Raw genomic sequence first — 25,204 nt, 5'->3', positions numbered from 1 at the left:
AATTGGTAGGGGCGCCCCTTAAGTTGGCAGATGAGGGAGAATGGAAATCCCCATTTATACTTCACCCCCTCCCGGATCAGGGCCAGCGTGATGTGGCGGAATGTCCTGCGCCGTTCTAGCGTGGACGGGGATAAGTCCGAGTAGAGGCGCACTTCAGCGGGCATGCCAGGTAGCGCTGTCAGGTTGCGGGCAGCGAAGAGCAGGGGATCTCTCACCTCCGGGTAGTGCAGACGGAGGACCACGTCCCTCGGCAGTTCAGAAGATCTCGGGCGACCTAGGGCTCTGTGGACACGATCCATACGGAGAAGCTCAGGCTCGTATTGCGGCAGTAGGGCCTGGAACATCGCATCGACCGCAGATTTCAGGTTAGTCTCCGACTCAGGTAGTCCCCGAATGCGAATGTTGGCTCTGCGGGAGCGGTTCTCCAGATCCTCAAGTTTGAGGTCGATAGCATCAAGCTTGGCCGCATGTAGATCGATATCCCGACGGTCAGACTCCGCGGCCTCCGCTAAGTCGTCCAATTTGTTTTCGTTGTCGGAGACTCTCTGGCCCAGATCTTGAAGTTGCGCTGCGAAGTCTGAGACAGCTTTTCTGAGCTCCGACTGGAACATTTGCTTGATCTGGCGGAACATATCTGCCGGGGACATCTGCGCCAGGTCCGGCTCCCCCTCTTCATCGGACGCCATATCAGAGCGGTGTGGGGAGGATGCCGCCGCCGCCGCCATATTGGGTTTCGGGGAGGCTCTGAAAAAGTCCGGAATGGACTGAGAAAGACGCTGAGAGAGGTTCTTATTTCGTGACCGCTGCCTCCTGGGCATGACCAGGTCCAGTTCGCACTGAAGCCACAGCGTGTGGAGCCTTTAGGGCGCTGAATAGGGCTTAGATAGGTGAGACTGGCGCGGAGCTTACATCACCCACGTCTCTTCCGGTAAGCCGCGCGCATGCGCCCCCCTGATATCAGTCATTTTACCCAAAAATCTACGGCGAAACGGGAAAAAAAATAATTGTGCAACCAAATTGAAAAAATACAGCCATTTTGTAACTTTTGGGGGCTTCCGTTTCTACGTAGTAAATTTTTCGGTAAAAATGACACCTTATCTTTATTCTCTAGGTCCATACGGTTAAAATGATATCCTACTTGTATAGGTTTGATTGTGTTGTACTTCAGAAAAAAATCATAACTACATGCAGGAAAATGTATACGTTTAAAATTGTCATCTTCTGACCCCTATAACTTTTTTATTTTTCCGTGTTCAGGGCGCTATGAGGGTTCATTTTTTGCGCCGTGATCTGAAGTTTTTGTCGGTACCATTTTTGCATTGATCGGACTTTTTGATCGCTTTTTATTCATCTTTTCATGATATAAAAAGTGACCAAAAATATGCTATTTTGGACTTTGGAATTTTTTTGCGCGTACGCCATTAACCGTGCGGTTTAATTAGCGGTATATTTTTTTTATTCGGGCATTTCGGCACGCGGCGATACCACATATGTTTATTTTTGTTTTTATTTACACATTTTTTTTTTTTTTTATTATTGGAAATGCCGGGTGATTCAAACTTTTATTAGGGGAAGGGATAATTCAAAGGGTTAATGATTTTTTCCACTTTTCTTTTGCAATATTATAGCCCCCATAGGGGGCTATAACATTGCATTTACTGATCTTTAACACTGTTCAATGCATCTCCATAGAGATGCAATGATCAGTGTTTTCGGCGATTGATTGCTCAAGCCTGGATCTCAGGCTTGAAGCATTCAATCGGAGATCGGACTGCAGGAAGGAAGGTAAGAGACTTTCCTCCTGTAGTACAGCTGTTCGGGATGCCGCAATTATACCGTGGCGATCCCGAACAGCTCCCTGAGCTAGCCGGGCACTTTTACTTTCACTTCTAGCTGCGTGGCTCAGATTTGAGCGCGCGGCTAAAGGGTTAATAGCGCACAGCACCGCGATCAGTGCCGCGCGCTATTAGAGGCGGGTCCCGGCTCCACTATGACGCCGGGCCCGCCGTGATATGATGTGGGGTCACCGTGGGACCCCGCGTTATATCACGGGAGCGGGACCAAGGACGTACTCATACGTCCTTGGTCCTTAAGGGGTTAAAACAAGTTTATGAAGGTTTTGCTTTATTTTACTACTTTAAAAAAAATAAAGTACGAGTAGGTTTAAAATTGTCCCTTCTGACCCCTATAACTTTTTTCTACCTATACAGAGCTGTATCAAGGCACATTTTTTTTGCGCCACAATCTGTTTTTTATTGGTACCATTTTGGTATTAATCAGACTTTTTTGATCCCTTTTACTCAATTTTTTCTGAGAAAAAGGGGGAAATTTATCAAGACCTGCGTAGAGGAAAAGGGGGGCAGGTCACCATCATGCCTCGTCTTGGAAGCAGCGCCCGGCAGAGAATGCGGGGAGCTGCATCGGGATCGCAGGGGGTCCCAGTGGCAGAACCCCTTGTGATCAGACAGCTAATCCCCTATCCTTTGGATAGGGGATAAGATGTCTAAGGCTGGAATACCCATTTAACACTTACAAGTGTAAAATTATGTACTGGAATTATGTACTGGAGTTCAACTGAACTTAAAAAAAAAATAATAATAATTGTTGCTGTTTTATGGCACCAAAAAAAAAAAAAAAAAAAGACAATAAAAATCTATGCTCTACAAAGAATCACCATGCACATGTATGGAACAGATTTCTACAACAAATGTGAAAATATATGATATGTAGGTATTTAAAAAGGTTCCGTTACTGATGGCAAGTACCTGTACTGCAATTTTTTTATGCGTTGTAAAACAATATGGCAATATTTTACAGTTTCACTTTAAATATTTAGACATTTAGACATGTCTCTACAACATATCAAGATTTTTTAATCGGTTTGGGTACGAGTATTTAGACCGATCGCTAGAAGGAGCGGGGAGAGAAGCACCCATCTGAGCTGCAGAGAGCTGGGAGACCCTAGTTAACGCACACTTCTCTACCCCCCCCCCCCCCCCCCCCAAGACCCCAATGTGTATATAACATGTCAAATTTTTTTTTTTTTATTAACAGAACCTTTTTAAATATCTACATATGCAATGAAGAAATAGGAGGGTGATTTTTTTTATGCAGATTCCATGTAAATTTTGACAAGGATTCTGCTTCACAAATCTGCCTGAAATCTATAAAAACGCTGACTTGGCAATGGCAAATTTTAAAGCACAACTGTCATGGAAATTATACCCCCCAGACTAATACCATGATAGTATAGATGATTATACGTGTAATGCAGCTATACTTTTGGCTGCTCTTTATCACTCTTTATCAGCCAGAAAATAGTTTTATCGTGCCGTCAGCAACAGTCGGATAGGCATGGCTGGGGATCGTAATGCCCCACCTCCGCCACGCCTATCCCCTGTAAGTGAGCGCTGGACCACTGTGTGATTGACACACAGGTCCCCACCCCCCGATGTCCATGATGTGCGGGCCGGCGTGACTCCACTGAGCCTTTACATATTATGTGCACCTTTATGTTATATGAAATACAGTGCCCGTACTCCTCTTCTTTCTCCTCATAGTGCCGGAGACGCGCTGCTTCTGCTTTCACTATAGGCAGTGAGCTCGCTCCCGTTGTCTGCCGCCAGCTCAGTGCGCCTGCGCAGTGCTAGAGGCAGGGAGCGAGCTCTCTGCCTATAGTGAAAGCAGAAGCAGCGCGTCTTCGGCACCATGAGAAGAAAGAAGAGGAGTACGGGCACTGTATTTCATATAACATAATATGTAAAGGCTCAGTGGAGTCACGCCGGCCTGCACATCATGGACATCGGGGGGTGGGGACCTGTGTGTCAATTACACAGTGGTCCCAGCGCTCACTTACAGGGGATAGTCGTGGCGGAGGTGGGGCATTACGATAAAACTATTTTCCTGCTGATAAAGTGTGATAAACAGCAGCAAAAAGTACAGCTGCATTACAAGTGTCATCATCTATACTATCATGTTATTAGTCTGGGGGGTATAATTTCCATGACAGTTGCGCTTTAAATAAAAATGATGAGGACCAATCCCATAGAAATAATTTCCGGATCCTAGGGTACTTGAATTCATTCCGAAAAGAGATCTGCTTTTGCTTTTCGAAACTACTTTTCCTGACCTACTGGGCCTTAATGGGGTATTCCAGGAATTTGTTGTATTTGACTATGCTACAGGGGCTGTAAAGTTTGTGTAGTTCATAATATAGTGTCTGTACCTGTGTGTGACGGTTTTCTCACAATTCTGTGATTTTCACGCCAATATTTATTTTTACCAGCATACAAAATGACCGTTGTCTTGGATTTTTCCTAGGTTGCAAAATTACTTCTATTATCCCCTTAAGGACCAGAGGTTTTCCCATTTTTGCACTTTCGTTTTTTCCTCCTTACCTTTAAAAACTCATAACGCTTTCAATTTTGCACCTAAAAATCCATATGATGGCTTATTTTTTGCACCACCAATTCTACTTTGTAATGACATCAGTCATTTTACCCAAAAATCTACGACGAAAAAAATAAATAAAATTATGCGACAAAATTTAGGAAAAAAAAACAAAAATTTTGCAACTTTTGGGGGCTTCAGTTTCTACGCAGTACATTTTTCGGTAAAACTTACACCTTCTCTTTACTCTGTAGGTCCATACAATTAAAATGATCCCCTACTTATATAGGTTTGATTTTGTCGTACTTCTGGAAAAAATCCTAACTACATGCAGGAAAATTTATACGTTTAAGATTGTCATCTTCTGACCCTTATAACTTTTTTATTTTTCCGCGTATGGGGCGGTATGAGGGCTCATTATTTGCACCGTGATCTGAAGTTTTTAGCAGTACCATATTTGTATTGACCGTATTTTGATAGCTTTTTATAAATTTTTTCATGACATAAAAAGTGACCCAAAATATGCTATTTTGGATGCGTACGCTATAGGACGTGCGGTTTAATTAACAATATATTTTTATAATTCAGACATTCTATTTTTATTTACACTTTTTTTTTTATGGGAAAAGGGGGGTGATTCAAACTTTTATTAGGGAAGGGGTTAAATGATCTTTATTCACTTTTTTGTTCTGCACACTTCCAACAGCGTAAGTCGAAAAAGGATACGACTCTGCTTAGTTCCTACAGATCTGAGCTGAGCTGCCAGGACACTTTTACTTTCGGTTTAGAGACACTGCGATTAATTTTGGTTGTGGCATCTAAAGGGTTAATGCCAGGTATCGGCCCAATCGGTGGTGCCTGGCATTAACCCTGGGTCTTGGCTGCTAATAGCAGTTGGGACCCACCGGGTTTGAAGCGTGCTCAGCTCGTTAGTGCGCTTCAAACCCCGGGAATGGGGGAAGGGTGTACAAGTACGCTCTCAGTCCTTAAATGGAACCATTCAGCAGATTTTAGCATTTATAACGCTTGACAATGCGATATATATGCTAAAATCACTATCCTCACCACCCCCAGGGGACGTTTGTGCCCTCAGGGATGGTGAAGATATTAAGTTATAAAGTCCCCCCAGCCGTCCGGCAAAAAGTCCCCTGGGCGGGGACTTCTACTTACCAGCACCCGTTGCTCCACACTGCTCCAGCTGTGGCCCTGCCCCGAAGCTTGAATGACGGCTCGCGTCATCGCTCTGTTCCATAAGCAGACGGAGCAGAGCGGTCACGTGAGCCGTCATTCAAGCAGTCAGGGCGGGGCCACGGACGGAGCAATGTGGAGCAACGGGTGCTAGCATATATGACGCATTATATATGCTGATTGATTCCCTTTAAGTACCGGGACACGAGGGCGTACCCATACGCCCTCTGTCCCAATTGGTTATTATGATAAATCTCCCCCTTCATCTTTAACCTATCAGATTGCACCATTCATCTTTCAGATGCCCTTTTTTCAGTTGCTCACAACAATTTGTCAAATGTCAGTTTTTATTTACAGCAGAGTATAGTAGGGTGTTTTATTAGAAGTATAGTTGGAGTTTGAATAAATGTACTGGACAATAATTTTATACCAACCTTCCACACGAGCCTTTAGGGCTTCCACGTCTTCTGCAGTCATATGTGAGAAACGGCAGGAATTACCAAAATCACACTGACCTTATTAAGGGGGAAAAAAATTATTGTTTAATAACTAATACAACAGCAAAAAGAACAATGGGATATAATATAGATAACATACCCATAAGGCACAGAGCCATCATATAACAATGTTCAGGGAAAAATGACAAGCTAGCGTTGAAAACAATAAAAACAAATGTGTATGTTCACCTGCAACACACTTATCATTGACAAGTAGAATTAACCACCATGGAAGTGATAACCATGTAACTTATTTCATACTGATCCTGAGCGGCAGCTTGCATTATACTTCAGAGCTGTATTGACAGCACGAAGCCTTCAGAAATGTGATCTCCCAAAAATCCTTGTGGCGGTTAGATACAGAAATAAGAATTAAACCTTGTCATACACATTGGATAAAAGTCAGCGCAAACACTGGGAGAGAAGGATCAGGCATTTGGATTTCAAAAGTCCAATCCCAATCTATTTTTTTTTTTTTACAGGGAGATATGCCAGGGCCAAAGGAGTCTGGTAGCAACATTCTCACCTTTTGACCTCTTGTCATTCAGAAAGGCCCCCTGAGAGGTGGCTACTGGCTGAGCAAGTATTTGGGTGACAACTATCTAATATATATGGCCAGCATAAAGTATACCTGTCACTTAAAAAAAAAAAAAAAGATAAAAAATCTTGTACATTTTTTTAATCAGTTTTAAAGTCTTCTATTACTAGATGGAGCAAGGATAAAAGTACAGCAGACCAAGACAATCCCATAGACTTACATTGTAAGTGTGTCTTGCTTCGTGCGCTCTCCTAGCTTGGTTGGGGTACAGGTACTCAGACCATGGCCAAGCAAAAACCTTTGATATATCTTTACATGTCAAAAGTTGTTTTTTTTAAGTGACAATGCCCAGTTAACTGAATCAGAGGACTGTATGTCATCTGTTTTGAATAGTTAAGATAAATTGCTGCTTGTCATAATTCTTATAGGTCATAACTTTTCAGGAAAGAAAAGGTTCAAAATAAGGGGCTATCTGACTGATAAAACACTCACTTCAGGGACCATTACAAGGGGTACTCCACTGGCCAGCGTTCGGAACATTTAGTTCCAAACGCTGTGTGCGCGCTGCGGGGGTGGACCACACCCCCTCCCATAGACTTGCATTGAGGGAGCATGGTGTGATGTCACGAGGGGGGCGTGGCCGACCCCTGCAGCACGCACACAGCGTTTGGAACTAAATGTTCCGAACGCTGGCCAGTGGAGTACCCCTATAAAGATGGAAGCTAATTGCTTTAGTGTGTCCTTCACCATGCACTATAGCTTATGCCATGAGAAAAAAAAATAACTAACAAGTCTCTAAAACAATAATCCATCTTAAGCTGTAACACAGTGACTAGCATACACTAGTAAATTAGTAAAGGGTCATCTCTACCACATATGTCAAGGGTCATCTCTAACACTGTCAAATGCTGCAGGTATAGTTTCCGTGATGGTTGAAGTGGAAGTGTTTTTGTAGCACACCACTTCTCATTTTACCACACAGTAAGACACATTACTGTTCTTTTACAGGAAACAAAACAATTTACCAACCACAAAGGGCTTCAAAGATTTCTGTTGTTAAATAATCGTGAACCGATTAACTGTTGGGTAAAAATGTCACAGTCCTCAAAAGCAGAACACAGGAAGGAAGGGAGCGCCAGAAGCAGGCCGCAAACCGTCAACTACCTGCTCCAACGGCTCCCGCAGCTAGGCCCAGGATTCCACAGCCCGGTGGCAGCGGCTCAGCCCGGCATCCCACAGCCTAGTGGCAGCCATGGCTTAGCCAGGCATCCTACAGCGCGCAGATCATAGACGGAGGGTGACGTGCACTGAAGTTGTGTTCAGGCAGAGTGTCTGGGATGTAGTGCGGGCAGTGTGCTGGATGTGGGGGCTATGTGCGGTGTTGGCTCTGCTCCTGACAAGGGCTCTTCCACTGCATACACGATCCTGGTTACTACTCTGTATCTGGACTCTAATGCAACAAGTGTGGGAAACTTTATACTAGGCAACAATTCCCCAGCAATTACTGCAGTTTGTAATGCAGTGTCCCCAATATGTGGACCTCCAGCTGATGCAAAACTACAACTCTCAGCAAGCCTGGAGCTCAGAGGTATGCTGGGAGTTGTAGATTGGCAACAGCGTTGTAAAGCAACTCTTCTATGTAACCAAATGCTATTATAGAGTTGTGACATTTGTGCTGTATTTACCGATTAATTGTACCAATAATCGATGCCCTAAACTGCAGCATTAATTTTACTGCAGAAATAACTTATCTATGTAATAGGGATCGACCGATTATCGGTTTGGCCAGAGACCGGCGCTGTGAGGCGAGATTCTCGAACCACCGCCGCTGCCCCATTGCCTCCCCCATCCCCGGTGTTATAATTATTTGTTCCCGGGGTCCGCGCTACTTCTGGCTCCTGCGGCGTCCTGCGCTATTGCTGTGCGCTGCACTGCGCTGCGCAATGACAAGTGATGTCCTCAACGTGATGCAATGCATATATCTGTTATTCTGTGGTAAGGTAATACATTTGTATATATTTTTTTAAATCAGGGATGTGGAAATCCTATCGCCCGACGCCTAGGACATGTAGTTCTGGGCACCGGGCAGGTGCATTTTTCATACATTTAGCCCTGTATCGGGCAAGCAGGGCCAGACCGACTTCCCCCCTTTATTTTTATAATGCTGTTGCTCAGGGTGTATGGAGTGGGCTTCTGACTCGTGCCCGCTCCATACCCGGCGGTCCCCGGCTGATTTCAGTAGCCTGGCATGCGGCGATCGCTGCAGGCGGCTATTAACCCTTTAGATCGCTGCTGTCAAAGTTGACAGCGGCGTCTAAAGGGATCTCGTAACTATCCCCGGTGGTCAGAGGGCTTACCTCTCATCCATGGCTGCCCCCTTGGATCTGCATTTAATTGAGCCTGCCTGGAGCAGGCTCAACCAAATGAACACAGATCAATGGAGTTCAACAAAACTGCATTGATCTGTATGAGGAATCTAATGATTCCTCCTAATTAAGTGTATATAAAAAGCACCCATTAACCCCTTCTGTATAAAAATGTTATATCACCCCCCTTTTCCCATTTACAAAATATGTAAACATAATAAAAATAAACATATTTGGGTGTGCGTAATTGTCAGAACTATAAAAAAAAAAAAAAAAAAAAAAAATTTATATCCTACACGGTCAATGGCGTTAACGTAAAATAAAAAATATCAAATCACAGAATTGCGTTTTTTTATGTTTATAACATCGTATCCCAGAATAAAATGAAGTAAAAAGTGTTCAAAAAGTCTGATCAATACCAAAATGATAGTGATACAAACAGCAGATTACAGCTCAGAAAAGGAGCCATCATATAGCCCAGTATACGGAAAAATAAAAAGGTTATAGAGGTCAGTAATTTTTTTTTTTAAATGTAAAAAATAAATGTAATCAGTAAAACATGACAGAAACTAAACAAATTTGGTATTGGTATTGCTGCCTAAAGTATCAAAATAACATGTAAGTTTGACCACAAGGTGAATGGTGAAAAAAAAAGAAAAACCCCAAATGTGCAATTATTTTTTTTTTTCTCAATTTCACCTCACAAATTTTTTATTTTTTTTGTTTCTGAGCATGTTATGGAAAAATGAACGGTGTCATTACAAAGTATAATTGGTGCCGCAAAAAACAAGCCCTCATATGAGTCTGTAGATGTAAAAATAAGAGTTATGGTTATTATAGGGCCAGGAGGAAAAAAACAAAAGTGTAGAAACTAATAAAGACCTTATTTACATACTATTTTGGTTGAAATTATTTGGTCTACCAGGACAAGTGGATATTCATGAGGGACAAGTAGATTGTGCTCCGTTGTAGTCCCTTGGACGAGTAGTTTTTTTAATTTATTTTTTTATTTCCACACCCCTGTTAATATATACAAAAAGCTGCACTGGTACCCAGTAGTGCTGGGCGGTATACCGGTTCATACCGAACTTTTTTTTCCTGCACGATGTGAAATTTTCCCATACCGCAATACCGGTTGGGCCCCTCCCCCCACAAATGAATGAATTATCAGCCGCTGCGCTGTACTGTACTATCCTGAGCCTGGGCTTCAGAAATAAACAAAATAAACTAACTCACCTTCTTCCTACGTTCCCCTGTTGCTCCGGACCCGGCCTCACGGTCCTCTTGCTGCTTCCTGGGGATGGGAACGTCACAGAGCCGTCAGCCTATCACCGATCACAGCAACGTCCCACCTCAGCCGGTGATAGGCTGAGCGCACAGTCAAGTAAGAAGCCGGCCGGCTCATTACATAACAGTGTGCTCAGCCTATCACCGGCCGAGGCGGGACAGCGCTGCGGCAGGTGATAGGCTGACGGCTCTGTGACGTTCCCATCCCCAGGAAGCAGCAAAAGCAGCAAGAGCAGCGGAGGACCGTGAGGCCGGTTCCGGAGCAACGGCGGAACGTAGGAAGAAGGTGAGTTAAAGGGATATTCCGGTGAAAACCTTTTTTCTTTTAAATCAACTGGTGGCAGAAAGTTAAACATATTTGTAAATTACTTCTATGAAAAAATCTTAATGCTTCCAGTACTTATTAGCTGCTGAATGCTACAGAGGAAATTCCTTTCTTTTTGGAACACTGATGACATCACGAGCACAGTGCTCTCTGCTGACATCTCTGTCCATTTTAGCAACCGTGCATAGCAGATGTTTGCTAAGGGCAGCATGGTGGCTCAGTGGTTAGCACTGCTGCCTTGCAGTGCTGGGGACTTGGGTTCAAATCCCACTAAGGAAAACAATAAGTAAAGTGTTATTATTATTATCATAACTTCAGCAGAAAGAACTGTGCTCGTGATGTCATCAGAGAGTATTCCAAAAAGAAAAGAATTTCCTCTGTAGTATTCACAAATATGTTTAACTTTCTGCCACCAGTTGATTTAAAAGAAAAAAAGGTTTTCACCAGAGTACCTCTTTAAAGTTTGTTTTTTAATACTTGCAACCAGGGCAAAGGAACAGACTACAGTACAGCGCAGCGGCTGATAATTATCTGGCGGGGGGGGGGGGAAAGAGAAGCAGCACTCGCGGGTGACATATGATTTGTCCCCCATGGTATCCCATGATGATGGGGGGGGGGGGGGGGGGTGTAAATACCATTAAATACTGTGGAACCACCATAATTTACAAAAATACCGTGACACATTTTGGTCATACCACTCTAGCACCCAGCACTGCCATTGTGACATTCACTGACTCCCCTGTAGTTCATTTCTATGTGTTGAGATGTCGCTGGGAATATAGAAGGAAAACTCAACTCAACCACTGGCTGCAATCTGTATTGAGACAGAACCAGGAATGTATAGTCCAGACAGCCCCTTTAAGGGGTCTGAAAAATGTAAGCCGCCATTGCTGAGACCATTGCTGGATCTGATCTGAGATCATTGATACTTGATGTAGGAAAGCAGTTCCCTTTAACAGGATCCCATACATACACACCTCTACCATATGGGTTCACACTACGTTTTCTCCCATACGGGAGCGCATACGGCAGGGGGGAGCTAAAAGCTCGCGCTCCCGTATGTCACCGTATGCGCTCCCGTATGTCATTCATTTCAATGAGCCGACCGGAGTGAAACGTTCGGTCCGGTCGGCTCATTTTTGCGCCGTATGCGCTTTTACAACCGGACCTAAAACCGTGGTTGACCACAGTTTTAGGTCCGGTTGTAAAAGCGCATACGGCGCAAAAATGAGCCGACCGGACCGAACGTTTCACTCCGGTCGGCTCATTGAAATGAATGACATACGGGAGCGCATACGGTGACATACGGGAGCGCGAGCTTTTAGCTCCCCCCTGCCGTATGCGCTCCCGTATGGGAGAAAACGTAGTGTGAACCCAGCCTAACAGAGTCATAAGACAATACCCACCTCTCTGAAGAAAGCGTCTGCATAGTTTCTTAGATCCTTCTTCTGCAAGGATCTCTGAAGCATCTGAAACGGACAGTAAATATAAAGGTAAACTGATACATAGGAAGATGTACAACAATATGCAGTAATCTGCTAAATGCATGTACCTTCTACTGTAAATGATAAGAATACAATTTATACAGGGAGTGGATTACTCCTAAGTATACACATCTCAGCTGCTGCAGAACATAATACAGACACAGAGGAAGTTTCTGTTAACCCCTTCCCATGCTGGAATAGTCTGCTGATGTGAGTGGCTCATTCTAGTACAGAGCAATGATGGCACAAGCATAGTATCTTCACTTGCAAGTACTGGCTGTATTATATAACTAATATCCCACTGGAAAGTCTGAGTTTGGTGACAAACCATTCATGGTCAATTAACCCCATAAAAGTCACAGTAAGTAGTGACCACAGAAAGAGTCCTGCCATGTATGGAATTCTTTAAGGCCATGCCAGAGAAAAAACCTAATAGGCTGCCCTTCAGACACAGAAATAATGCTTTGTAATAAGAGAGGATTACAGGTTCCTTACTGGGACTACACAGCCCATTAAAGTTGTGTAGTGTTACTGTACCATGAAATAACAAATTATTTTTCCCATGCGGTCAACAATGTTTTTTTTTATTTGCATGCCTACCAAAAAAGAAAGAAAAGTTAAAGTGAAGGTGTCATAGATTTTTACTATGAAGATCCAGGCCGGACGTCACAATGCACTCTGGGCTTGGAAGTGCACAAAGACAGTTAAAGGGGTACTCCAGCCCCAAGACATCTTATCCCCTATCCAAAGGATAGGGTATAAGATGTCTGATTGCGGGGGTCCCACTGCTGGGGACCCCCGCAATCTCTCATGCAGCACCCACCTGTGTGAGCTCCACGCAGCGCTGGAGGCTCCGAGTCTGAAGCGTTATGACCACGGGGCCAGAGTATTGTGACGTCACGACTCTGACCCGTGTTACGTTCCATAGACTTGCATTGAGGGGCCCCGTGGTCGTAAGGGCTTCAGACTCTGAGCCTCCAGCTCTGCGTGGAGCTCACACAGGTGGGTGCTGCATGAGAGATTGCGGTCCCCAGCGATCATATATCTTATCCCCTATCCTTTGGATAGGAGATAAGATGTCTTAGGGCCAGAGCACCCCTTTAATGTGCCTAATAAGAAAACCGAGAACAACAGAGAAAAGAAGCCATAGATCAGTAAATAGTAATAGCACTGTCATCAGTGTCAACAGCACTCCAAGCCTATACCAACAGGTTAGTGCAGGTAATGCTGATGAGATTGCCTTTAAGGGTAAGGTCACATAGAGCACATCTGCAGCATTTTGCATACTGCGGATGCGCTGACAGCAGTCACGAGAGAGTGCTCCCTGCTGCGGCTGGGTAGCTGTGTCCGTTCATAGCGGCGTATTTCTGCTACAAGCAGGCACTGTATCTACAGCAGGAAATCCGCCACTATGAGTGGACACACAGAGCTACCCAGCTGCAGCAGAAAGCTTGCTCTTGTTACTGCTGTCATGTAAAATATGCTGTGGATGCGCTCCATGTGATCCTATTCTACTAGAGGAGTATTCTGGTTAGAAGCAATTATCATCTATAGTGGTTGATTTGTGCCTGACCGTCCAAAGTCTATAGCACTGCTGTAAATAGCTGGGTGCTGTGCAGGGTGTCCGGTTATGTTCACACACAAAATGCTCTTAGAAAAAAATAAAAACACACCCTAAAATCAACATGGAATCTGCTTTGTGAATCTGGGTGCAAATTTTCATGTTGCTTTTCATGCAATATTGTAACTGTAATTTTACAAATGCACAACTGTGCACTTACATATATAGAATTTTTTCAAATTAACTTTTAAAAGGAAAACAGTCATCCTGGTTGCCAACACTAAACCCAATACACCGGTTTATAGTGCGGGTGAACAGGAGACCGATGCGGGGTCTCTGACTTCTATACATACCTGCAGTCTGGCGGCCGGTCCCTCTAAAGATCCTCTTCTATCATTGCTGAATTGCGCACTGGAGGCGGGCTCGCCAGCTGAATTTGAATATTCATGGTTGCTGGTCATGTGAGCGCTTGTGCCTACTAAGAACTCATGTGAACAGTGACCATGAATATTCAAATTCAGCCAGTGGGCCCGCCTCCAGCGCGCAATTCACAGAAGAAAGAAGTTCATCTTCAGAGGACACCGTGCTGGACTACATATATAAGTTGGAGACCCGTCACTCTGAGGCGACTTCTTCAGAGTGACGGAACGCGTGGGGTTCCAGCCACCCTGCCCTGGTTCCATCTATATACCTGCTCCTCCGTCTGTGGTTTGCCCATTTTTTCATTGTTTACATTATTTGTATTTATCATTAGTGTTATTCATCTGTGAATTTGGGCAACTATTTCTTTACTGTGCCCTTTTTATTCGTTTTTCTTCATTTTACTTTGGAGCATTGGTGGTTATTGTGTCATCTTACAGGGCAGTTTGGGGTTAGGGGGTCATGGCCCCTCCCCCAGTTGTTGTGTAGGCTCCATACTGAGCCTTTTTAATTGTTTTTTATGTCTTTTGTCCCCATTTTTTTGTTACTGCACGTCAATTGTGTAATAAAGACGTTTCATATTTTTTCTACTATCTCAATTGGGTGCGCACTTTATACAGCATACTTTTCTCCTTTTTTGTTGTTTAGCCTTTGTTAGGGTGCATGCACACCACGTTTTTACTATACAGTTCCCGTATACGGTTTCAAGTTAAAAAACGTACGGAACCGTATAGAAAACCATATGCATTGACTTAGCATTGTAAACCGTATATCAAACGCATCATCCGGTTTAGTCCGTTTTGCATCCTATACAGTTTTGTCCGTTATTTTACCCGTACCCAAAAAAGTAGTCTACCACGTTTTTTGGTCCGGGTGAAAAACCGTATTAAACCGTATAGTTTTTTTTTTTTTTTTTTAACATGGGAGTCAATGGAAACCGTACAGAGCCGTGTGTGTGTGTACGGTTCCATCCAGTTTTCACCATACGGTTTTTTACTTTGCGCAGTTTTTTTTTCTTGGAATTTCAATCAAACAAGTAAAACTTTATTCAAAATGGAGTGAAAAGTTAAAAATGTATACATTTTTTTCTTCAAAAACTAATGCAACGGGACATCATTTTTCAAACTGTATACATTTTTTTTAACTGTATACGAGTTGAAATTTGTACACACGTTTTGATACAGTTTAGTCAGATTTTGAGGAATCAGTTTTTTTTTTTAATCAAAAATCTTATACGGGAACTGTATTGCAAAAACGTGGTGTGCATGCACCCTAACTTGGCAACAGCTGGAGACACCCTGGTTACCGCCACAGACAGTAAATAGAGCAGTGGTTACACACGTGTTCTCATCCTGTGGACCAGTGTTATCCAACCAGGGTGCCTCCAGCTGTTGTAAAACCACAACTCCCAGCATGCCTGGACAGCCTTCGGCTGTCCAGGCATGCTGGGAGTTGTAGTTTTGCAACAGCTGGAGGCACCCTGGTTGGGAAACACTGCTGTGGACAGATTTGAGGTGCTCAGGGGCCAACCACATGATACCACTGGACAATGCAGACACAAGCCCTGGAAGAAAGTCTAGGAGAACAGCCGAGCATGGCAGTGCCCTCACCTCTGAACAGGTCGTACCAGACCTTCTTGCTCCTTTGGTGTTGGACGCCGTTCAGATGTTTCTTGCGGTTGTGTAGATTGTCCTGGAAAGACCGATCACAATAGTCGCAGAAGTACCGCCGACCCATTCCCAGGAAGCCACGTTACCTACCCCCCACAGTACACTGTCTATATGTATGAACAACGCAGCGCACACCTACACCTCCTCCCTGCACATAGGTGGCGCTGTGACACCACTACAGAGGCGCGTTACACTATATTGGTGATATACGACCCTTGTGGTGTTAGTTACCGATGCTCATTTTTGTGGGTAATAGATGGAGGTTCGTTTACAAGACAAGCAGCCATAGCAGTGAAGGAGTTAACGCACGCCTCAGCGCTCAGTCACGTGACAGGAAGTTGTCCGCCCTTTTCCGCGTCACTCGGGGAGGCGCTTCCTGTCAGAGTAGACCTTCACCATGTCGCTGCTGAACACCGTGTACCGCGCCGTGTTCCGCCGCACCTCCACCTTCACCCTCAGCATCGTGCTCGGGGTGGTGCTCTTTGAAAGGGCTTTTGACCAAGGAGCTGACGCTTTATTCGAACACCTAAACCGAGGGGTAAGGACACAAGGGTGACCGGGCTCAAGGGCACGGCGGGGTCAGCAGTGGTGTGGTACCGGGCACCCTCTATATGGGCTGCAGTGTTAGTACAACACTGGGGTGTAGAGCAACCCCCGTTATCATGTATTAGTTCTGGGTATCAATGATAGATGGTATGTCCACAGGAGAGTATGGTAGAGTCACATGATGGCCTCTCATGTCTGGGAGTTGGGCTCAGTTCACACCATTCTTTAGGTTTATGTTCCGCTTCAAGCACAATCCATCACTCATAGCTCCCATGTGTAGTGAACCAACATGCAGTTTGTTATATTCTGCTGTCTGAGCTGCCTGTAGGCACTTGTCTCCTGGCATTAGCACAGTGTCACCTCATCCTAAATATGGGCCCTCACTGTATTTGACTTTAGTTTTCTTTCTCATTCATTTTTATTATTTTTAACTGCATTAATTCCAGGACTTTGTACATATCACATCAAAAGCATGTTCCATCACTTTGCATTCTAGAAGGATTGTTTGAGATGGCTGCATTTTTATGGACATTGCTGTGTTCATGTTATTTTACAAACCCTACTTCTAAAGATGAGTAAAGCCCAATGGTTAGAGATCCCTTTAAAGTGTACCTGAAGTTTTAAAAACACTTTTAAATCTTCAGAAGTTTTGATCAGTATGGGTGCTGATGGTGAGACTAGCTTGCTCTGCTTTAAGAGTAGAAACTAAGGTTGTGAGCATTTGATGAGTGTTCTGGTTGTCAGCGATCTGACCAATGTGACCCTTAACACCCACCACACACACGGTACCATGGCTCTACTTGTTCAGAAGGCTGGGTCGACACACCTCAGGGATGTGGAATGCCTATTTCCTGACACATGAAGTTCCGGACGCCGGGCAGGTACATTTTTCGGGCAAGCAGGGCCGAACCTGAAAGCCCCCGACAAGCACGGTGGCTCTCACAAGGGAGTATGGAGCGGGCTCCAGACTGGTGCCTGCTCCGTACTCTGCCGCGCCCATCTGTTTTCAGTAACTGGGGGCCACCAGTATGTGGCGGTCACCACGGCTGGCTATTAACCCTGACAGTGGCATCTAAAGAGACGTGAATGCTCCCCGGTGTGCTAGTCTGGTGGATCGCTCAGTCATTGCTAGAGTCCGGCTGGACTAGGCTCTATCAATGGATGCAGAGCACAGAGATCAATGGAGTTCAATAGAACTCTATTGATCTGTATGAGTTCTATTGAACTCCAATGATTCTCTTATGATTCCTCCTAAAAGGGGGGGAAGGTAAGTTTAAAAGACACACATTAACACCTTCCATATTAAAAGTTCAAATCACCTTCTTTTCCTATATGTAAACATAAGAAAAATAAACATTTGGTATCGCTGTGTGCGTAATTGTGCAAACTATTAAAATATAAAATTATATATCCTGAATGGTCAATGATGTAAGTGTAAAAAAAATAAATAAATAAAAAATAAAAAAAAATACCAAACCACAGAATTGCAATTTTTTATACTATCCCAGAAAAAAGTTAAAAGCAATTAAAAAGCCAGATCAATACCAATACGGTAGCGATACAAAAAGCAGATTATGGTGCAAAAATAAGCTACACGGGTCAGAAAATGGGTATTTAATTTTTTTTTGAATTTTTAACCCCTTAAAGTGTTGTTCCAGGCCAAAACTTTTTTTTATATATCAACTGGCTCCGGAAAGTTAAACAGATTTGTAAATTACTTCTATTAAAAAATCTTAATCCTTCCAATAGTTATTAGCTTCTGAAGTTGAGGTTTTTTTTTTTCTGTCTAACTACTTTCTGATGACTCACGTCCCGGGTGCTGTGCAGTTCCTATGGGGATATTCTCCCATCATGCACAGCTCCTGGGACGTGACATCATCATTGAGCAGTTAGACAGAAAACTTCAGAAGCTAATAACTATTGGAAGGATTAAGATTTTTTAATAGAAGTAATTTACAAATCTGTTTAACTTTCCGGAGCCAGTTGATAGATATAAAAAAAAGGTTTTGCCTGGAATACCCCTTTAAGGGCGTAGCATTTTTCCGTTTTTGCACTTTCGTTTTTTCCTCCTTACCTTTCAAAAATCATAACCCTTTCAATATTGCACCTAAAAATCCATATGATGGCTTATTTTTTGTGCCACCAATTCTACTTTGTAATGAAATTCACGGCGAAACAGAAAAAAAATAATTGTTCGACAAAATGGAAGAAAACGCCATTTTGTAAATTTTGGGGGCTTCTGTTTCTACACAGTACATTATTTTTTTTTTTTTGTAAAAATTACACCTTATCTTAATTCTGTAGGTCCATACGATTAAAATGATACCCTACTTATATAGGTTTGATTTTTTTTTTTTTTTTTATTACTTAGGAAAAAAATCATAACTACATGCACGAAAATGTAAACATTTAAAATTGTCAATTCTGACCCCTATAACTTTTATTGTTCCATGTACGGGGCGGTATGAGGGCTAATTTTTTGCGCCATGGTCTGAAGTTCTTATCGGTACCATTTTTTTGATCTGACTTTTTGATCGTTTTTTATTTATAAAAAAAAAGTGACCAAAAATACGCTATTTTGGACTTTGGAATATTTTTGCGCGTACGCCACTGACCGTGTGGTTTAATTAACAATATATTTTTTATAGTTCGGACATTTACGCATGCGGCGATACCACATGTTTGTTTTTATTTACAGGTTTTTTTTATGGGAAAAAGGGGTGATTCAAACTTTTATTAGGAAAGGGGTTAAATGACCTTTAACTTTTTTTTTTTTTTCAGTGTTATAGCTCCCATAGGGGGCTATAACACTGCGCACACTGATCTTTTACCCCAGATCACTGCAAAGGCATAGCTTTGCATTGATCAGTGTTGTCGGCGGTTGATTGCTAAAGACTGGATTTCAGGGTTGCAGCAATCAATCGCCGTTCGGACGTGAAAAAGGCAGGAAAGGCACCCTCCTGCTGCATCCTGGCTGATTGGGACATCGCGATTTTATCCCGATCAGCCTGACTGAGCTGCCGGGATGCTTTTACTTTCACTTTTAGACGCAGCAATTAACTTTAATTGCCGCATCTAAAGAGTTAATGCCGGACATCTGCCAAAACGGCGATGTCCGGCATTAGCCACGGTTCCTGGCTGCTGATGGCAGCCGGGACTGTGTGGGTATGATGTGAGCTCAGCTCCAAGCTCGCTTCATAATCCTCCTGTGACGCAGCGACTGGTATACCCGTCGTTCTGCGGCAACAGGGTTAAATTAGTAAAACATTATGGATACTATACAAATCCGATACTGCTGTAATCAGGCCGGCCTAAAGTATAAAAAAAAAACATGTTAGCTGACCACAAGGTAAATAGCGTAGAAAAGAAAATCACCAAATTTGCAAACTTATCTTTTACTATTTAAATTTCACTTCACCAATATTTTTTATTTTTTTGGGGGGTTCGGAGCATATGTTATGGAAAAATTAAAATGTATCATTATAGTATGGCTATTATAGGGCGAGGAGGAAAAGTGTAAAACCGAAAATTGGCCAGGACAAGTGGATTGTTATGAGGGACAAGTATATTTTGCTTAGTTTTAGTCCTGTGGGCAAGTAGTGTTTTATTAAATTTCCACAACCCTGCGCCTCCTCCATGCTTCGCTATGAGAGACCCGGAGATACATGAGTACAAAAGATTGAATTATAGATTTCAGTACACTTTAAATCGTTACGGTCATTAAGATTTTTTTTTTTTTTTATATCTACATAATGCCCAGCCATTATATCACACTGGGTCTTACTCCTGAGCCTCACAGCGATCCATTGTTATAAACTGGAGAAGTTTGTGGCAGCAGAGACTTTGCGCTCTCTAAGTCTGTCAGCTATAATGTCTGATTTGGCAGCCAGCACTCCCCTGACTTATAACTAGTGATTGCATCAGGTCTCAAATGTGTTTTTGTTTTTTCAGCGATGTAACACTTCAGAGCCCTACATTTAGTCACTGGGAGATCTTGGTATGGGGGACACAATCTTTTCATCTAATGACATAGGATTTTAATAAGTGTAAATAACTTTTTACTTAGTATGTACATTTAAAGTGAAAAAGCACCAAAGGCTAATTTAATATATCCAGATAACTTTTTCCTCATTTCGCCAATAAAGTGATTAGAGATGAGCGAATTTACAGTAAATTCGATTCGTCACAAACTTCTCGGCTCGGTAGTTGCTGACTTATCCTGCATAAATTAGTTCAGCTTTCAGGTGCTCCGGTGGGCTGGAAAAGGTGGCTACAGTCCTAAGAAAGAGTCTCCTAGGACTGTATGCACCTTTTCCAGACCACTGGAGCACCTGAAAGCTGAACTAATTTATGCAGACTAAAGTCATCAACTGCCGAGCCGAGAAGTTCGTGATAAATCGAATTTACTGTAAGTTTGCTGAGCTCTAAAACTAATCTAAAACAGTTGGTACACTAATCCAGCCACATTCTGCACCAGTTAAATTTTAATACTATTTTGCTCTTTTACAGAAAATGTGGAAGCACATCAAGCATCGGTATGAAACTGAAGAGTAGGAGGAGTTCAAGACAAAAACACCTCCCTGTTTCTGAGAGAACATATTTTTCACCAGAGTCTACAACATGGATGACAAGATCACCTGTTGCAGGGAACAAACCTCACCTGCTGTCTGTGACTTTATGGATACACTTTAACAATAAAATCACAATGTAGGCCCGCTGCTATTGATGGAGAGTCTCGGACACCACCTTCTCTGTGTATCCTCTCATTCTCTACAATGTGTTATAATAAACAGTTCTGTGTATTTACTGCTACATAGCTGCTTTATTGTCTTAATATTAGAAAATGATGTTAATTGAATACACACATTTTGTTGAATTTTAAGTGAAAGCCTTATGCCTTGCATAGAGGATTCTGCTAAAGCTGCAGGAACATCCTGTTAGTTCTTTAGTTTGGGTTCATACACAGTACTTTGGTCAGTATTGTGAACCAAAACCAGTAGTGGAACAAAGAGAAACTATAATGGATAGATTTGAACCCATGCCTGGTTTTGGTTAAAAAAAAAAAAAAATAAACTCTGTAAACCACTCTTTTCACTCATGAAATACAAAGCCAACAACTAACAGATCATGAATGAGTGACCCTTATAAAAGGAAAGATTGAGACCCTGTGGGTCTGCAATAGGTAAATGGCCCTATGATTTCTGCTGTTCACTAGTTCACAGGTAGCCTACATTGGGCTAAGAGTGAAACTGACAGATGGATCAACCCTACTAACCTGAATCGAAAAATGGTTAGTGTGGGTGGTCTTGAGTAAAACACTTCATTGGGGGGATGCTCTTGCCACTAGGAGGCACTGACACTAGGAAAAGAAGTCTGCTCCTCCCTGGCAGGATATAGCCGCCCATTGGAAGTGAGGTAATCAGTTTTAGCTAGTGTCAGTAGGAGGCAAGACACAGGACTGGAAACTCCCCCCGACCTGGTCTTTTTAATTTTTTTTATTTTCTAGTAAGGGCTGTTTAGTTGGCTGTTTTTTCCCTCCGTTTTGTTTACCTTTTTCAGGTGGGGGTTCAGGAGCATGACGCTACCTGTTCCCCCATATGCGACAAGGGGGCACAGACATAGAGTATGTACTGTCAACCCCTTCTCACAAACGGCCAGCACCTGGAGGTTGTACCCTGGGTCTGGGTCCCGCACTGCCCCTGCTCACCTCGCTATACTTAGCCTGGTATGATGCAGCGTGGCCATAAGCAGGTTGAAGATGCCTGGGTGAGTATGAGAAGATGGGAGTCTGTTGGTGAGTATGTCAAACATCCTCTCTCCCCCCACCTGCCATTCGGCTCCAGCATCTCTCCGCAGCGCGCATGATATCTGCTGCTCCCTGCTACACTGTGGGGGTCGGGGGTATTCCGTTGGCAGTTCTCGGCCTCTCTCTCTCCTGGGGGTCCGGAGGGTTCTGGCCTCGGGGTCCCTGTGCAGCGCACTGCTTCCTGTGCTCTTTTTATTTACAAAAAAAAAAATCTTTAGTTTCTCAGTCAATGTTCTAACCCCCCCCCCCCCTCTTGTGGCCATTCAGTAGATTGCAGCCCCTACTTTTTGGTCCCTTGTGGTAGCAGACAGCTATTTCAGTTTTTTGATGTCCGCTTTTTATCGGTTTAATCTTGCTGGGTTTCTGGCCTGGGGACCATATATAAAATTTTATTTTTGGGGGTCGCTTTCATATTTGCTTCTGCCACCCTGTTTTAACACTTGAAGAGGCATATGTCTCTTTGCCAGGTCAGGGATATTGTGCGTGACATTTCTGCCATGAGATGTCTGCTGCACCCACAGCCGCATTCCAGCCCCTTCCCCAGGGCGAGATACCAGTGGGATGCCCCTGCAGATGCATTTGCATCCTTGACCCGAGCTGAGGGCCTTTCCTAGGTGTTTTGTTCTCTTGTCTTTAGACATCAAGTGTCTGCTTTGTGGTCTTTATTCCAGGGAGGGTGCTGGGAAACCGCAGTGGCATAAATTTTCACCCACAGGTCCTTTTTATAGGTCTTCGGAATCTATGGCTAGTATGCTGGACACACACACACTTCAAGCATGTGTTCGTACATGGACTGGACCCGATACCACAGACAGTGGTCTGCATGGTTTCCTCTGCCCCAGTCACTCATCACAAGGCTGCCGCATCCACGGCTGGAATTACGGCTCCCCACTGCTAACAAGTGGTGTCCGAAGGAGTGACCTGGCGTGTACAATGGATTTTGTGCAGGGTGACGGGGATACAATCCATGGCTTCTTAGCCTCCCCTGATCTCCCAGGAGGGCGGGGATACCATACATTGCCCCAGGCCTCTCAGCCCCTTTATATGCGACAATAGGGCACCAGCGCCTGGGGGTGTTCTCTATTGAATAAGCCAGACTGTTGTCTGCTCGGTTTCTGCTGCCACCGGTCTCCCATAATGGGGTTGCCGCGTACTTGGCTGGATTTCCTGTACCCCTCTTCTAATGTGAGGAGTCCAGAAGGGTGTTGTTATAGGTACAAGGGGACCCTGTGCCAGTAAGCTGGACAGTGGTCTTCATGGTCTCCTACACCTCTAGGTTGCCCTTCAGGAGTTATGGTCCTAGTGCTATGGCGCAGTGTCCAAAGAAGTGACCCTACATGTCCTATTGACCCTTTTCAGGGCAAAAGGGATACAGTCCAGGGCTCCTTTACCTCCCCTGATCTTCCAGGGTGATGGGGATATTATCCACTGCGCTGCCACGTGCTTGGCATTGTTTTCCCGTACCTTTCTGCGTGGGAGGACTATGGAAGAGGGTTCCTGCAAGTGCATATGGATGATGCTAGTCAGCCAGACCTCGTCTGCATGGTCTCCGGCACCACCAGGTAGCCCATGGGATCGGCCACACTCTGGTACTTCACTTTCTGTCGAAGAGATAGAAGGAGGGATCCTGTGCGTTCAGGAATCCGGTCAGTTATGATTTACTGCTATGTCGGGTCAACTACCATACACTTCCCACACCGTGGATGTAAGTTCAGGTATCCCACTGCCGAGGTGTAGTTCTGAGTGAGTCAACCCATGTTACTCCATGTGCCCTATGCAATACACCACATATTGGTTTGCATGGTTACCTGCTTTACCAGGTCCCTCTCTGCATGTCTGCCGTTCTCATGGCTGAAGGCTGGTAACCTACTTTCAATGTGTGGTTCTGACTGTGGGACCAGGTGTGGCCATGGTCCCTATGCCATATAGTCAGACTGTGTCTGCAGGGTTTCTAATCAATCAGGTCACCTCCCCCTTTCCTGCTGCTCCCGTCACTGCATCCCGGTGACTGTCTTTCCATGTGAAGTTCAACGAAGTGTGTCTCTGTTCATTGAACTTGTTATACCATTCAGACTGTCTCTGCCTGTTTCCTGCCCCACAAATCTCCTTCATCTCTTGCATCTGCGACAGCAGTCCTGGTGTGGGGCACCATTATGAAATGGGGTGTGGGTGTTTCCTACAGGTTCCATGGCTTTTCAAGGCAACTACAGCACTCTGTTCCCCTTTCTAAGAGTGCCTCGTTGGTCTGCTATGGGCATAGCTGTGACACACCATTGGTTGCTGAGCCTGTCTTTCATACTGCGGACTTGGATGTGTGCGATTCCTTTCGTGTCTGCAATCTTGGTTCCTCACTACTCTCGAGAGGTATCCATGTCTGTGTCCTTATGTATGTTAGGTCCCTTGGCACGGGTAGAACCTACTTTTCTTTTCTGTTGGTGGGGTGTACCTTTTGGACCTTCCTGTAATCTTGTTTCTACAGGTCTGCGGTGGTTGAGTACCTCAGTTCTGGCATGGGGCCTGGTGGGGCGTCACAGACAGTTTAGCACCTCCCCTTATGCCTTCCTGGAGTCCTGTGCAGGGTGGCTCAGGCACCTGCTCAGTTGCCTTACACATGACTAGACTGGCTCCATTGGTGCCCATTGGTGTTCCTCTCAATGCTGTTGGTTGCTGTGTGTGCACGCTTCTTCCTTGCATTTGTAGTAATATCTTTGCCCAGCTCCAGTGTCCAGGATTCTGATCCTTCTGGGGATACAGATTGGCTCCTCCATATGTTCTCGCAGAGTTCCTGGGGGCTTCGTCCACCCAGTATTTTGTCCATTGCCGCAGGGCGGCTTGTACCTTCTTCTACAGTGCCTGGTGCACTTTGACAATCCTCCTTCCATGGGGGTATTGGGATCAGGGTGCTTGGCATGGTCAGTGCCTGAGTTTTATCTCCAACACCTCTAGCTTCCCCTCCACTTGTGGGACTGTTTCGCTGGTCGCTTTCTACTACCGAGATGGAGTCATCTCTCTCTTCCCACTTTATAGGTGGGATATCTGTCTGGGCCCTTGTTTTTCCACTGAGAGCATTCAGTAGAGCTTTTCACTGTCTCTGCCTGTGTGCTTACTGCCCACTTTTGCAGCCTAG

At 44.2% G+C, this 25,204-nt stretch overlaps 2 protein-coding genes across 3 annotated transcripts in view; one reads left to right on the top strand and one right to left on the bottom strand.

Moving 5' to 3' along the window:
• ZMAT5 (zinc finger matrin-type 5) overlaps positions 1-15,801 on the bottom strand; it is a 28,918-nt gene extending 13,117 nt beyond the window's left edge. For both annotated transcript variants that reach the window (XM_056528696.1, XM_056528695.1), the window contains exons 1-3: positions 15,666-15,801; positions 11,997-12,059; positions 6,012-6,092 (exon numbers count right to left, since the gene is read on the bottom strand). In XM_056528696.1, the coding sequence (XP_056384671.1) occupies positions 6,012-6,092; positions 11,997-12,059; positions 15,666-15,792 (271 nt within the window). In that variant the 5' untranslated portion in view covers positions 15,793-15,801. The remainder of the gene's footprint in view (positions 1-6,011; positions 6,093-11,996; positions 12,060-15,665) is intronic.
• Positions 15,802-15,986: 185 nt separating this feature from the next.
• Positions 15,987-21,083, top strand: LOC130279339 (cytochrome b-c1 complex subunit 9). The gene is made up of 2 exons (XM_056528697.1): positions 15,987-16,263; positions 20,781-21,083. Exons 1-2 carry the CDS (start codon positions 16,123-16,125, stop codon positions 20,823-20,825), a joined length of 186 nt encoding a protein of 61 aa, XP_056384672.1. The 5' UTR covers positions 15,987-16,122; the 3' UTR covers positions 20,826-21,083.
• Positions 21,084-25,204: the final 4,121 nt, after the last annotated feature.

The sequence above is a fragment of the Hyla sarda genome, chromosome 1 (assembly GCF_029499605.1).
Source record: "Hyla sarda isolate aHylSar1 chromosome 1, aHylSar1.hap1, whole genome shotgun sequence".
NCBI lineage: Eukaryota > Metazoa > Chordata > Amphibia > Anura > Hylidae > Hyla > Hyla sarda.
This window is presented reverse-complemented; position numbering and strand designations above follow the sequence as displayed.

Excerpts from the sequence above, each read along its gene's own strand:
- LOC130279339 (XM_056528697.1), top strand. The coding sequence starts at position 16,123 with ATGTCGCTGCTGAACACCGTGTACCGCGCCGTGTTCCGCCGCACCTCC. Across the intron at positions 16,264-20,780 it reads TCGAACACCTAAACCGAGGG|AAAATGTGGAAGCACATCAA; the intron begins GTAAGGACACAA and ends GCTCTTTTACAG.